Source organism: Ovis canadensis, chromosome 7 (genome assembly GCF_042477335.2).
Source record: "Ovis canadensis isolate MfBH-ARS-UI-01 breed Bighorn chromosome 7, ARS-UI_OviCan_v2, whole genome shotgun sequence".
Lineage (NCBI taxonomy): Eukaryota > Metazoa > Chordata > Mammalia > Artiodactyla > Bovidae > Ovis > Ovis canadensis.
This window is the reverse complement of record NC_091251.1, coordinates 75,758,563-75,772,101: the sequence shown is the minus strand read 5'-3', so window position 1 is coordinate 75,772,101 and position 13,539 is coordinate 75,758,563. Positions and strand designations below refer to the sequence as shown.

Below are 13,539 nucleotides of genomic sequence, written 5' to 3'. Positions count from 1 at the left end.
CCTAACACTCCATATGTGTTTGCAGTTACCCCCTGCTGCTGCAGGCACCAGCAGCCAGCCCCCACAGCTGCCTGTGTGCATAGCTCCAGCCACCACTGCTCCTTGCCCTGGTCCATAGCAGCTGGATCTGGAGACACTGCTGAGGACTCCAACAGCCCTTGCAGTCTCTGTGGACTCCCAGTATCACTTGTCAAGGGCTGGGGACCCTGACGGACTGAGAGAAATGAGTCACCATGACTCCCGGTCCTGGTGCTACCAAAAGGAGTTCATTACCATTAATGTATAAGAAATGCTGAAAGGAGTTCTTCAAGCAGAAATGAAAGGATGTTAACTAGTAACAGAAAAATAAAATTATATTCTAAAAAGTTGAATAACTTAGAAGAAATGGATGAATTCCTAGAACCATATGATCTACTGAGTCTGAATCATGAAGAAATAGAAAATCTTAATAGACCAATAACAAGTAAGGAGACTGACTCCTTACTTTCACTCCCAGGGCTCAGGTTCGATCCCTGGTCAGGGACCTAAGATCCCGCAAGCACTGCAGCCAAATTTAAAGAAAAAAAAAAAAAGACATTACAGGATATAGACTAATATTCCAAAGATCAGATGAATATAGATACAAAAATTCTCAACCAAACACTAGCAAACCAAATTAAACAGCATATTAAAAGGATCATTCACAGTTATCAAGTGAGCTTAATCCCTGATGCAAGAATGGCTCAACGTAATGAAATCAAAATGAGTAAATTTTGGAGATCTTAATACACACGTTAGTGACTACAGCAAGTAACCTGAAGTATTCTTGAAAGTTGCCTTGAGAGTGGAACTTTAACGTTCTCACCAAAACAGTGACAACAAAATAATAGTTATATGAGCCAAAGGATGAGCTAAAGCTAATAAACTAGCCCTGTAGTTTTAAACATCTCCTGATATAAACGTGTCAAACCATCACATTGTACAGCTTAAACTTACACAATGTTATATGTAAATAACATCTCAACAAAGCTGGAAAAACACACCAATACACATTTATTCTCTTACAATTCTAGAGGTCAGTAGCCTGAAATCAGTTTCTCTGGGCCAAAATCAAGCTGTTTGCTTCCTCCTGAGTCTCTTTGGGAGAATCTAATTAGTCATCTTTTCTAGCGTCCAGAGCTGCATCTTTGTCGACATCTTTCTCTATCTTGAAAGCCAGCGGTTAGCATATTGCTTCAGTTCTCACAGCAATGAAGACCCAGCACAGCCAAAAGTAAATAATAAATACATAAAATTATTAAAAATAAAAATCTTGGATCTGTCCTCTTCACTCCGTCTCCCACCACTTGTCTAAGTCCAAGTTACCATCCTCAGCTGACATTTGGCAGTCACCTTACCTGTCTGTCCACTTGCTTCCACTTCTCTGTTCCAGCTGCACTGCTACCACTACCAAGCGTCTCTCTCCCTTGGATGGTTCTAGCTTAAAATTCCCTGCTCTCTTAGTTCTTTTTCTAACCCTTCTTTCTTGAGATTTGTTAATGGCAGATATATTACCAGTTCATTGGAGGAAGTCCATTAATCTCATGTGCTGCATATGAATTTTACTGGCTTAACTCTCTTGAGTAACCTTATTTTTAAGATCTGCAGGAAATCTCATGGTTGCTTTTGTGGTTGTTTTTATTTATTTACTTAGTTGTAAATAACCAGGTTTGAGTAATTGAATACTTGATGACAAAATGGAGAAATCTGGAAATCAGAGATTTTATAACTGTTTTGACCTTTGGAAAACTAAGGCCTTGCGACACACTGATTTTTCTTGTTAAAAAATTCCAGATCTGTAGTAACCCAGTATCAGTGAAGGATGTTCCCCCTTTCTCTGGATATGTGACCCAAGAAGATATGCATCCTGTGATTTAATTTTTAAATTTCAAATTAAGTTTTTATGGCAGAATTCTACTGACAAGTTGTTGAAGTTGTAGTCAGTGGAAAGAGTCCCTAAAAGTGCTGTGTTGTTTGGGAAAGTTAGGCCGAGGCCCAGAGAAGCTGTGCTAAGCAGGCCAGCAGCAAAGGCAAAGCCAGCATTTTATCCTTTATTCAGTAAAATGCCTAAAAAAAAATTTGTTCCTCACCACTGTGAATGCTGGTCTCTGTTAGGAAATTACATAGAAAGATGACAACTAGTTGTTTAAATACTGTAATAAAGACTTGCATTTTTGTCTTAAAAATGTCAGTTTCTTAAGAATCTTTATCAACTCACCATGTTAACTTTTCTATAAAGGGCCCTAGTCACAGAATATATTTTAAAATGTATTTCTTGGACTTCTCTGGTGGCACAGTGGATAAGAATCTGCCTGCCAATGCAGGGGACACAGGTTCTATCCCTGGTCTGGGGAGATTCCACATGCCTCCGAGCACTTAAGCCCCTGTGCCACAACACTGAGCCTGTGAGCTGAAACCACTGAAGCCTGCACACCCTAGAGCCTATGCTCTGCAACAAAATAAACCACTGCAATGAGAAGCCCACTCACCACAGCTAGAGAGTAGTCCCTGCTCACCACAACTAGAGAAAGCCAACGCAAAAGCAAGGAAGACCCAGCACAGCCAAAAAACAAAAAGTATCTCTCCTGCCCTGCCAGATCTCTTGGTCTTCAGCCAACAACCTTCAAGAGAGTTTCAAAGTACTATTGCTCAGGAGAAAACAAATACCACTCCAAGTGTGGCAGTTGTGTCATTATTTTAGTGACTTTTGGTTCTGATGTTCTGTTTTCTTAAAACTCAAGAAGTGTCTACTTCAAGTAGCTTTCAGCTCTTAAGCCATTCCTGAGGCTTTCTCCATCTTCAGCTTTACTCATTGGAAAAACCTTCTGGGAGACTGTGATGAAATGCTACAAGGCAAGCAGGTGAAGCTGAGTTTTAAATTCAGGTGCCAGAGTGAAGGCAAGCAACCCCTAGTTAGTCATCTCTCTACGGCCTGCTCAGCAGAGTGCAGGAGCAGCCTGGGGAACCAGCCAAGCACAGCCAAACCTTGTGGGAGGCGTCTCAAAGCAAAAACATGACTGACTCTGTAAGTCCCCTACAAAATCCATCCCATTGCCTTGTTATACTTTGTAATACTTCCCCCCCCCCGCCCCAACATACACACTTCCCTTGTGCCATTATTGGCATTCCAAAGTCTGATCCATGTTCATCATCAAATATTCTTTTTTGAGCTCCTTAATTGTATAGACCAGTTTACCAGGTTGTGTTTAAGAAATGAGGCCTTAGCCCCAGTGGGTTTCCAGTACATCTGAGGAAGGGATGATTACTAGTGAAAAGACAGGCCATGCCCCATATGTGAGGCACGGAGTAGGTGCCACACTGAGACATCGTCAAGAAATAAGGTGCTGGGGAAAGTGTCCAGGAGTAGGTGAAAGGATCTGGTAGAGTGTCTGGAGGAGGAAAGGGTGTAGGGAATGAAATCCATACACTGTCTTCAAAGTCTTCAAAGCACGGTGGGGTCTTTGCAGACTTAGGCCTTCCCAGAGGGCAACTATCTCCCCTTAGAGTTAAACTTCCCTGTTTCTTGAAGGGGAGAGAGGCTTAAAGGAAGAATTTGGGGAGAAATCCTGCTTCTAATATAAAAAGCAGAGCTGGGTAAGAGAAAGGGACTCACAGATTCCATTGCATGGCTTCTTTACACCGGTGCATCAGGCCCACAGGAGGATGCACCATTTCATTCACTCACTTCTGGTGCCAGGCACTTTGCTGCATTCTGGGGACATGCGACCAACATAGACACTGCATCAGGGCAGCACCTGTTCTCCACCTGTAGACCATTGGCCACCTGCAGCCTCAGCATTCTCAATTCTAATAATACAGACCCTAAGGCCTCAGTTGAGACTAGACTTACTGTATCAAAATCCCTGTGCTGGTCCTGAGAAACCGCCCCACACTGCCCATCCTCATTACTCCGCAGCTAAAGCTTGAGAACTCTGGTCTGAGGGGTACTGCCTCTGCAGACGACTTTCAGGGCAGACTGGTCGCCTTGGATGTGAGACAGACCAACTGTGCACTGCAGGTGGAGCTGGGTTGGTCTCCTTCACCCCTCCCCACCCCCTTCCTACCTCTCCCTATCCCTTCCCTACCCCCTCCCTTCACTCTCTAACCTTCTTCACACCCTCCCCGCACCCGCTCCCCCTCCCCCCTCCCGCCCCCGGCTAGCCCTGGGGAAGGCTAGCCCCGCCCCTCTCCGCTAGCCCCGCCCTGGTTGTAGGGGACAAGGAGGCCCCGCCCCGGGCCGGGCGCGCGCTCCCAGTCAAAGCCCAGCCTCCCGCCCCTCACCCTCAACCCTCCAAGGGGCCGCCAACCAAACCACCTCGAAAGCTGCGGACAGCTGCCCCGACCCGAGAGGGAGAGAGCGACAGACATGGCGGCGGCCAAGCCCGAGAACCTCTCCCTGGTGGTGCACGGACCCGGAGACTTGCGCTTGGTAAAACTGGATCGGGAGTGGGAAGACTAGCCTGTTCCTGCCCTACTCGCCTCCAAGCCCATCCGCGGTCTCCGCTTGCCAATTCCAGCGCGGTGCGGGCCCCACACTGCGCGTCCTGGCCGGGCGATCGAGCTGGTTACCATGTTGGGGGGAGGGGGACAGTTGGCCGTTCGTTATAAGGTGCTGTGAGCAGGGTTCTTGTAACGTGCCTCCCGGAACCTAGCCCCGTGGCCAGCACGTGGCCAGAGCCCAGGAAGGTTGCAAAATGATTGAAGCCCTCTCCCTCCTTTGCCAGCTTCGGATTCATAGTCCTGCCCCTTGTCATTGCATTTTGCAGAAGTGATATCAGACTGTCTGCCTCATTTAGGACACGTGCTGGGCTTCTTTTCTGGGTAGACAGTGCAGGCAGAAAGGAGAGTCAGAGACATTTAAAAGCTGTGGAACTCGTATTTAATCTTTCTTGCTTGGGGCTGATCACACACCCTTTGCAGGATTATTACGATCAGCAGAATTCCTAACACCTAATAGATACTCCGAAAGTGCCAGCTTCTTCCACGTTTAGTGCCAGCACATCTCCATCTCCAGGACTCCTGGTGTTTGCCATGCCTGTGCCAAGTTTCTGGATCTTGATAGTCTTCATGTCTCTAAACCGCCTTTCCTCCTTACCTCTCTTAGTCCACAGTTGGTTTATGTTTCAGCCGTTTTCCTTCGCATTCCTTCTCCCTGGTCCCTTTAAGAGCAATATGTATGTGTCTCCTCCGCCCCAGACCCTGCCTCTGCTCCCTGGCTCATGGGACCAAAGTTCTGGGAGCTGCGGAGTCAGCCCTGTAGTTGTGCCAGGGCTCCTTTGACAAAGTCCGTCTCAAATGGGCCTGGGCAATTGGTATGTGGGACGGGTCCTGTGCCAGCCATCTCTCCTATTCCCTAGCACTTCCTTCCCCCTCAGAGAGAACATACACCAGGATCTAAATTGGAGAGACTTGGAAAATTATCCAGCTTTAGTCAAGTAGTCAAGTAGTTCTTGACTATTTGATAATTTGTGGTTTCTCTCCCCATAGAATGCAAACAGATTGAGTTTGGCAGCAATTTCAGAGTTCATGGACTTCCTTTACTGCCCCTCCATAGCTCCTCTAGAGGTCTGTGGACCCCAGAATGCCTGCCCAGAGCCAACTCAGTTGAGGGAAGTGCCATCCCCAAGGTGACAGGCTTCATTAGTTAGCAGAGCCCAGAAAAACCCAGAGTTTCAGACTCTTATTCCAGTGCTCTTTCTACTCCCCTTGGAGCCTCCAGCCAAGATCCTGAATTAAAGTGACACTATTAGTTTTTATTGCTGCAAACACCAGATGGTATTATGAAAAAAGGAAAGTGGTATAGCTATACACAGCTTACAGAGTGATCTCAAACTCAGCCCTGCATCCTACAAACATTTACTGGATGAGAGGGACCCTGCTGTGTGCCATACACTGGGCTGGGGGCTCAGAGAGGAGGAGGAGGACACAGCCCTGAAACCCAAGCTGCTCTAGACACTCACTAACGGTACAAGTGTGAGGGCTTTGCTGGAGGCCACAGGGAGTAAAGGCCTCACAGGGGCCTTTAGCCTAGGGAAGAGGCCCTAGAGGAGATGGATGCTACTTGAGGATGGAAACTAGGGGACATTCAGGCAAGTGGAAAAGCAAGTACAAACTAAGGGCAGTACAAAATTGCGTGTCCTCTTTTCTGGTCTTATAAATATGTGATATACCGAATGCTCGGGCTTCCCAGGTGGTGCCAGTGGTAAAGAACCCCCCTGCCAGGGCAGGAGACATAAGAGACATGGGTTCAATCCTGGGTCAGGAAGATTCCCTGGAGGAGAACATGGCAACCCACTCCAGTATTCTTGCTTGGAGAATCCCCATGGACAGAGGAGCCTGGTGGGCTATAGTCCATAAGGTTGCAGAGAGGCAGACACAAATGACGCAGCTTATCACACAGGCACTGAATGACCAGGGCCTGCCTTAAGGAAACTCAGTGTACCTAATAATAAGCAGAACTGTAATTACAACCCCAGGCTCTCCCACTGCTCAGCCAGACTGTTTACGTGGCTCTGTAGAACTAAGTATTGAACATAGAAGAGGGTGGGGAGGCTCACCTAAAATTGTTTTTATCAACTGTGCCTTAGAATCCACCCACTGCCCAAATTAGGGGCTGGAATGGGGTGAATGTATCTGAAAGAGATGAGAATGTGATAGGCTAAAGAATGTAGCCTGTGGTGGTAGGGTTGGTACACTCACAGGGTGAAAGGCTTCAGGGTGGATTCAGGAAGACCCCAACTCTTGGAGGTGATGGGATTCATTTACTGGACAAAAGACAGTAGATTAAAATGATAAGTTTGGTTTGAATTTAAGATGTCTCTGGGGGCAGGACATTTTGGTGTCTCTGAGAACCTCCCAGCTTCCTCTGGGATTCTCTAGGCAGGAATACTGGAGTGAGTTGCCATTTCCTTCTCCAAACACTTGCAACCTAACACAGACCCTTCTGGCCCTTGCCACTCCCTCCTGAGCATGCGTGTCCCCCAGCACCTCCATAGGGAGCCAACTGGTGGGATATCTCTGCCCTTGCACCCCCTTCCTTAAAGCAGATAGGCTAAGTGGTTTGGGGTTGAGTTGGGAGTAGACATCTCAGCGGCCACTTGAAACTTGTGGCTTACCTACCAGGAAGGAAACCTGATAACCAGCCTTCCTCTAACCTGCCTATGAAAAAGGCAGGATTCCCTTTTCTTTGGGCTTCCCTGGTGGCTCAGAGGTTAAAGCGTCTGCCTGGAATGCGGGAGACCCAGGTTCTATCCCTGGGTCAGGAAGATCCCCTGGAGAAAGAAATAGCAACCCGCTCTAGTACTCTTGCCTGGAGAATCCCACAGAGGGAGGAGCCTGGTAGGCTACAGTCCATGGGGTCTCAAAAAGAGTTGGACAGGACTGAGCGACTTCACTTTCTTTCACTATTAGGTAACTAGTGATCACCACAGTCACAGCAAGGGAGGAGTCAGTGCTCCTTGGCCTGGGGACTTGGGCCTGCACTGTGGTTTGGGCTCTGGGGCATTTGTAAGTTGGATGGTAAATCAGAGTGGGAATGTGTACACATATATACACTGAGAGATTGTGGGTTTCTTTATAATTCCTTATAATGAGGACTTAGGACTTTCACTCCTTCACTCTTCCTTACCCCCAGCATTTTAAATAGAGAACATGTGGGCTTGAAAGAAACAATGGAAGAGGTGGCCAAGCTGATGCACAGAGACACACAGCTTATCAGCAAACACTCAGCCCACTCAGGTCCTCTTCAAATGAAGACAGTAATGAGATCACAAGCCAAGTAGGGGCCAGAGTGGCCAGCAGCTCTACTGCTTCTGGTTGTGTGACTTGCCAGATTACTTTCCATTTCAATTTCCTGTCTTTATAATGGGGATGATAGTAGTACTCACCTCTGACCTATGTGAGAATTAGATAGCATTGAAGAGCAAGAAATTTTCCTATACCCTTCTAGGTTCTTCTGGCTGGTCTGAGATAGGACCTTGACATGAGATAGGAGAAAACCAAACAAAATTTTATTAAATATGCATACATGAGAGAGACCCAGGACAACTGAGAAACTTGCCAAAATGGTCAAAGCCCTCACCTTGAATACCATCTACAACTAAAGAGAAAAGAAGATGTTGAGGGTGGGGAGACTCATTTATGGGAGGTTGCCAGGGAAAGCTCAGAAAACAAGGGTAAGGTTGTTATACAGATTTAAGTCATTGCCTTCTCCACTGACGAGTTTCGAGAGATTTGGTCATCTTCCTCTATTTGGTACATTGAGGGAGACACCCTTATAAATGGAGATTTTCCTTACAAATGTGTCAGTTGGGTTTTCAGAACTTATTCAAAAATAACCAGCTTAAAATAACTAATATGCCCAAGAGACATATTTTGGGATGGCGAATTCTGCTCCCTTACAGAATTCTTTCTCTGAATTATTATTTCATGGAATTGGGATGTGAAATAGTCTAATTAATTTTTCCCCGAAGAAGCTATTTGAGGGAAGTTATTTAAATAGTTTGTGTTTCCCAAACTTTCTGAGATAAAAGACCAATTTAGTTTTGTTTCCAATTGGTCATGGATCAATATGTTTGTATCACTGCATTTGGATGTTGCAGCAATGTCAAAATGCTGTAAACATTTCTAAATGCCCCTGCCAATAATTTCTGTACATATTGCATCACCTATCAGCAGCAGTCCATCGACCATGCTGAGAACACACATATCCCTTATTCTTGCCGACCACCTCTTTCAGATTTCAGGCAGGAGCCTGGGGACAGGGAAAACAAGAACAGCACAGCCCCCACCTGGTGGAGGGGATGTAGTCAGATTTTTTTTGTTTTATGATTAGCTGTATGAAGTGAGAACTAGTTAAGGGAAAATAATCATTTCAGAGCGATGGGTTGATGTTGTTTAATATTAAAGGGCAGAGAAAATAGTGCATTGGCATCAAGTTTAAACATTAATCAGAGTACCATGAAGATATTTCTTAGTTTTTGCTCTGTGAGGAAATGTATTATATCTGATGTCCAAAGAATTCCTTTGAATCTATAATGATATTTTAAAAAGAGAGATAATTCTGAGTCTATAATACACATTCAAGGGGTCCCTTTCTTGCATATACACTTTGCTGTTAAGACTTTGGTTAAGGAGGAGAGGATTGTAGAAAGAGGGGAGTATGAACACACGGCAGCTGGGGTAATTCTAAATGTCAGGTCTCTCTCCCTGATTTTGCTACCAGTAGGCTGAGCTGCCTGCTTCTATAGGATTAAATTAAAGGGCCCCAAAGGCTTTAAGGAACAGCTGGGCTAAACTGGGAGATTACTGTGAGTGAGGAAACGGAGGGTGGAGGGTGCTTAACCCTTTAATACCTGAGCTAGACTTATCAGTCAGAGGCAGATGAAGCTGAATCTAAAACTCCTTCAGAAAACAGGAAAATGGGGTAGTAGCAAATAGGCCAAAGAAATAACTCCTTTCTTTTTTATCTTAATTATGTTCCAACAATAAAAACAAAACCAGATAACAACAGGCAACTAGATCCAGCAAATACTGCCATCTGTGCCAACAGATCCCGTGGAAGGGCAGTGCCAAAGGCCAAATGCAAAAGGCCAGGAAGTACAAAGCCAACATTTTCCCCTAAAAGCAGGAGGAGCAGTAAACGATACCACAAACAGACTTTAACACTTTATGTTATAAATCCTAGCACTACTAAGAGACCTGGTAAAAGTAACCCTGTTCTGGTAGGAACACTAGAATTATGGGTGGGTGTGGGGTAAATTTCTTTCAAAATTGCATGACAGAGAAATTAAGGAGAAATGTATACTCATATAGAACATTGATGTCCACTTCATAAGTCTTTTAGTGTGGCTGTTAAAGCTGGCAGTTTTCCCCAAACCAGATTTGCATGAAGAACATTAATTATTGGAGAAAATATGGTCAGATTTTGTGAAGTGGTATTCAGCTCAGTAATTTTTTAGAAATGTTAATGTTCGGTTACCTAGACCTGAACACAATGAGCATTTAACCAGTCAATAAAGAACCACCTAATAGGTTCATGTGTAGTTATGTCCATTCGTTTTGACTCAGGAGGAATTTTTTTAGTTTATCACTGCTGAGAATCTTTTAACCATCATGTATGGATTCAATTGTAGGTGCTATGGAAGCTCAGGAGATGAAGGGTGGTGGGGATAGAGAAGGGTTTTTTTGCAGGAGGTGATTGTTTCTCTCCATGTTCATGATTCATCCGTGCCAGTCCCAGGGGTACAACCATCTACTGGACAACCCCACCTCGATGTCCCTGACACTGTAACCTCTACACATCCAAACCTCAAATCTCCCTGAGTTCCCACAGGAATTAGGAAGTCATTCCAGGTGACTCCCTTCCCCTCACTTCTCACCTCCTGTGGGATCTCAAGGAAGGAGAAAGGGGATTGACCAGTGGAGAAATGGCCCCCTTGAGGTGAGGGAGTGAGTGTGGGGTGGTTTGGAAATTGCAGGAGGCTTGCAAGAAGGTAAATAGCCTGCAAAATGAGGGGGTTTAGGATTTTGCAGGGCCACTGGGCACTTTAAATGAATTTGCAATTTAGGAAGATTGTTATCGGCAGAAGACTGGTTGGAGCCCAGAGAGCCTGGGCTGGAGGCTGGAGACCGGCTCAGTGAACTTTGCGAGAATGTCTGACCCTTCTACTTTGACCTCAAGTTTGCCAGGACCAGTGCCGGCTAGAACAAAGCCTCTTAGGATAAAGTGGCCAAATGGAATACCTTTGAATTTTCCTCATACCCTCAAAACACCCTTCAAGCCCTCAGGGGAGGGGGAAAATTGAGGAGTGAGGGAAGCAAAAATAAGATTGTCTGCTCTGGTCTCCTTAAGGGTGCAGGGCAGCCAGCCAGCAGGTTGATAGGAGGCCTGGCAGGTAGAGCAGGTGGCAGAGGTGGGCTGCAAGGACCTGGGGCGAGAATGGCCGCTTTCTCCCAGCCATGCCTGTTGCCCTTACTCTGAGGCAGGGGGCACGGTCTTTACACTCAACTGTTAGAATCAAGCCTAAAAAAATGCTGGAATCCTACTTGACTTTTCTCCTAAATTCCAGCCTTTTCAGAAGCAGTCATATTCTGAATGTTGACATGAGAAACAAGAGAAATACAACTTTTCCCCAAAATAGTTTTAAAAGTTGCCCTTTCAAAAGAAAAAGGACACAATTGTCTACAGCTGGTTCAACCATGTTGTGAGCTGATTTTACAGAAAGGATTTTGATTTTATTTCTTTTGTAATAAGAGCTAACATATACTACCAGTCAGGCACTCTTTTTTTTTTTTTTTTTTAAATTTCTTTTTGGCTGAGCTGCACAGCTAGTGAGATCTTAGTTCCCCAACCAGGGACTGAACCCAGGCTCTTGGCAGAGAGAGTTTGGAGCCAGTGGACTACTGAGGAATTCCCAAGGGCTCTCTCTTTCATGATTATCTTCATTAGACGGAGGAAGAAGATTGAAAGTACAACAACGTTATGTAACTGCCCCAAGGACACACAGCTCCTGGAGGGGAACCTGTGCTTCAACACAGACAGGTGATTCCAGAGTCATGTTGGCTGGAGGAGGGGGAGGGCATTTTCTCCTAATTTGTCCTCATCTTGAGACCACTGCTACCATCCAGGCAAGACGTACTCAGATGGACAACTGGAAGTTGAGGAAAGGAGGCCAATAGGGCATATTCAGGGAATATATATTTAAGCTAATTTGAGAAAATATATTTAGGAAAGGCAAGATAACATTTAGGATGTGAGATGATTCTGTGTTCCCACAGAGTTCTTCCCAAAGTATTTACATGATTTATTTGTGGTGGTGGAGGAGGAGGAAGACCTGAAGGGCATAGAAGGAACTCAAAGTGAAAATGCTGTAAAACACAAATAACTCAGTAAAGAATGTTCCTCAACTCCTCTCTATCCCCTGGTTACTATCACTCACAGAAAGATAAGAAATCCTGTTCAAGGGACTTTGAATATGCGTGATGACAAACCTTTGGGAATGAAGAAAGGGGCCAGGGGGTTAAAAGTGAAATTATGAGGTCTCAGAGGAGCTAAGAAATTTTGATACATGAGAAATAGGATAAACGAATATCACCACCGTAATATGAGACAGAAAAGGAGATTAAGTAAACAGGATTTAGCCAACATCATACCAAGGAACGAATCATAAATGAAAAGCAAGATTTTTTTTAATAACCATGCTGTAATAACTTTTGAAAACATTGTGAGCCCTGCAGCCATGCTTAGGATAATATTTACAATCTTAAGGCCTGATCTTCACATGGTATTGTGCTCGGGTGGCATGCCTCCTGCAGAGAAGAGAGAGGAGAGCCAAACTGAGCTGTAAGAGTCTTTAGACTCAGCAAGAAAGAGAACAGAAAAAGACAGATGGTTTTCAGGGACGGGTATTTAAGGTTCCCCATGTCTGGTCTGCTACTAAGGAAAAAACAGGTTATTGGCACAGCACCCTCTAGTGTCCAGAAGAGACACTGCAGCTTTGCCCATGTGGTAAGACCAAAGTTGGTGAGCTCTGTTAACTCCCAGTTACAATAGTAATCTGTGGTGACCCAAGGGCAACTTGGTGCTCCTAACTGTTGCTTTGAGGTTGGATCTTACCATCTTTCCGTCCAAAATTCCCAGTGCCTGGAAAGTTGCTACTAGCACCCTTAGGGGGTTGTGGGGGTAGGGGATGGGTGGGAATGGGGAGAGTGAAGTTCCATGTTTGAAATAAAAAGCCTTACTTAGTCTTAGTTTCATTTTAGCATGTAATTTAAATTTTCATTCCGTATAACAGAAACATAACCTTACACAGCAGTCCCTGATGCTATATGTCAGATGTGGGACCAGCAACTTTGAGAAAGATTTTGGTGACAGCCAGCTATCCGGAGTTGTCTGTTTCTAGATGGCTTTCTTCCCTCCCTCCCTTCTCTCCTCTTCTCCTTTCCTCTTTTCCTTCCAAATGTATTAAAAGATGAAAAAACTGCCTCCTGTCCCCACATCATGCTACTTTGGGTGCAGCTCCATCATTTACTACCTTATTGTTACTATGAACAGACAGCCAAATCTCCCCGTTCCTCAACCTCATCATACCGAAAATGGGATGATAATAAAGGCATTACACACGGTTGTCCTGGGATGAGCTGAGATGATGCATGAGCAGCACTTAGCATAGCACCTGACACAAAGAAGTTGGTCAGTGTTAATAAGCATGAGAATTAACCCTTTGGAAAAAAAAAAGAATTAACCCTTTGATCTTTTGATTCACTAGAGACAGGGAGTTCAAATAAGCATTGAACTGTTACAACAGAAAAGGGTGGTAATCTTGGATGAGCAAGAACCTCAGACTTTCTGTGGAAATACTGTTACGGAGAGTGAATATTTAACAGGTACCAAGCCTCCCAGGTTTGGGGCAGAGCGCTGTGTCTGGTGTCAGAGATTGAAGGCATAGTCTTTGGCAACAAGGTTCTTATCATGTTAGCAAAATAGTGCTATGATTATTTATTGCTCCCATAAAAGCATCT

The 13,539-nt window shown here is 45.0% G+C and overlaps 1 protein-coding gene and 1 long non-coding RNA gene across 2 annotated transcripts in view; one reads left to right on the top strand and one right to left on the bottom strand.

Moving 5' to 3' along the window:
* Positions 1-1,009: 1,009 nt before the first annotated feature.
* Positions 1,010-4,598, bottom strand: LOC138444414 (uncharacterized). Its single transcript, XR_011258459.1, has 2 exons — positions 3,632-4,598; positions 1,010-2,864 (listed from the first exon to the last, which is right to left on the bottom strand). It is a non-coding gene; the product is annotated as an uncharacterized lncRNA (long non-coding RNA).
* The window catches only part of SORD (sorbitol dehydrogenase), a 32,014-nt gene continuing 22,466 nt past the window's right edge, over positions 3,992-13,539 (top strand). Inside the window, exon 1 of the mRNA XM_069597921.1 lies at positions 3,992-4,447. Coding sequence (XP_069454022.1) covers positions 4,385-4,447 — 63 coding nt within the window. The 5' untranslated portion in view covers positions 3,992-4,384. The remainder of the gene's footprint in view (positions 4,448-13,539) is intronic.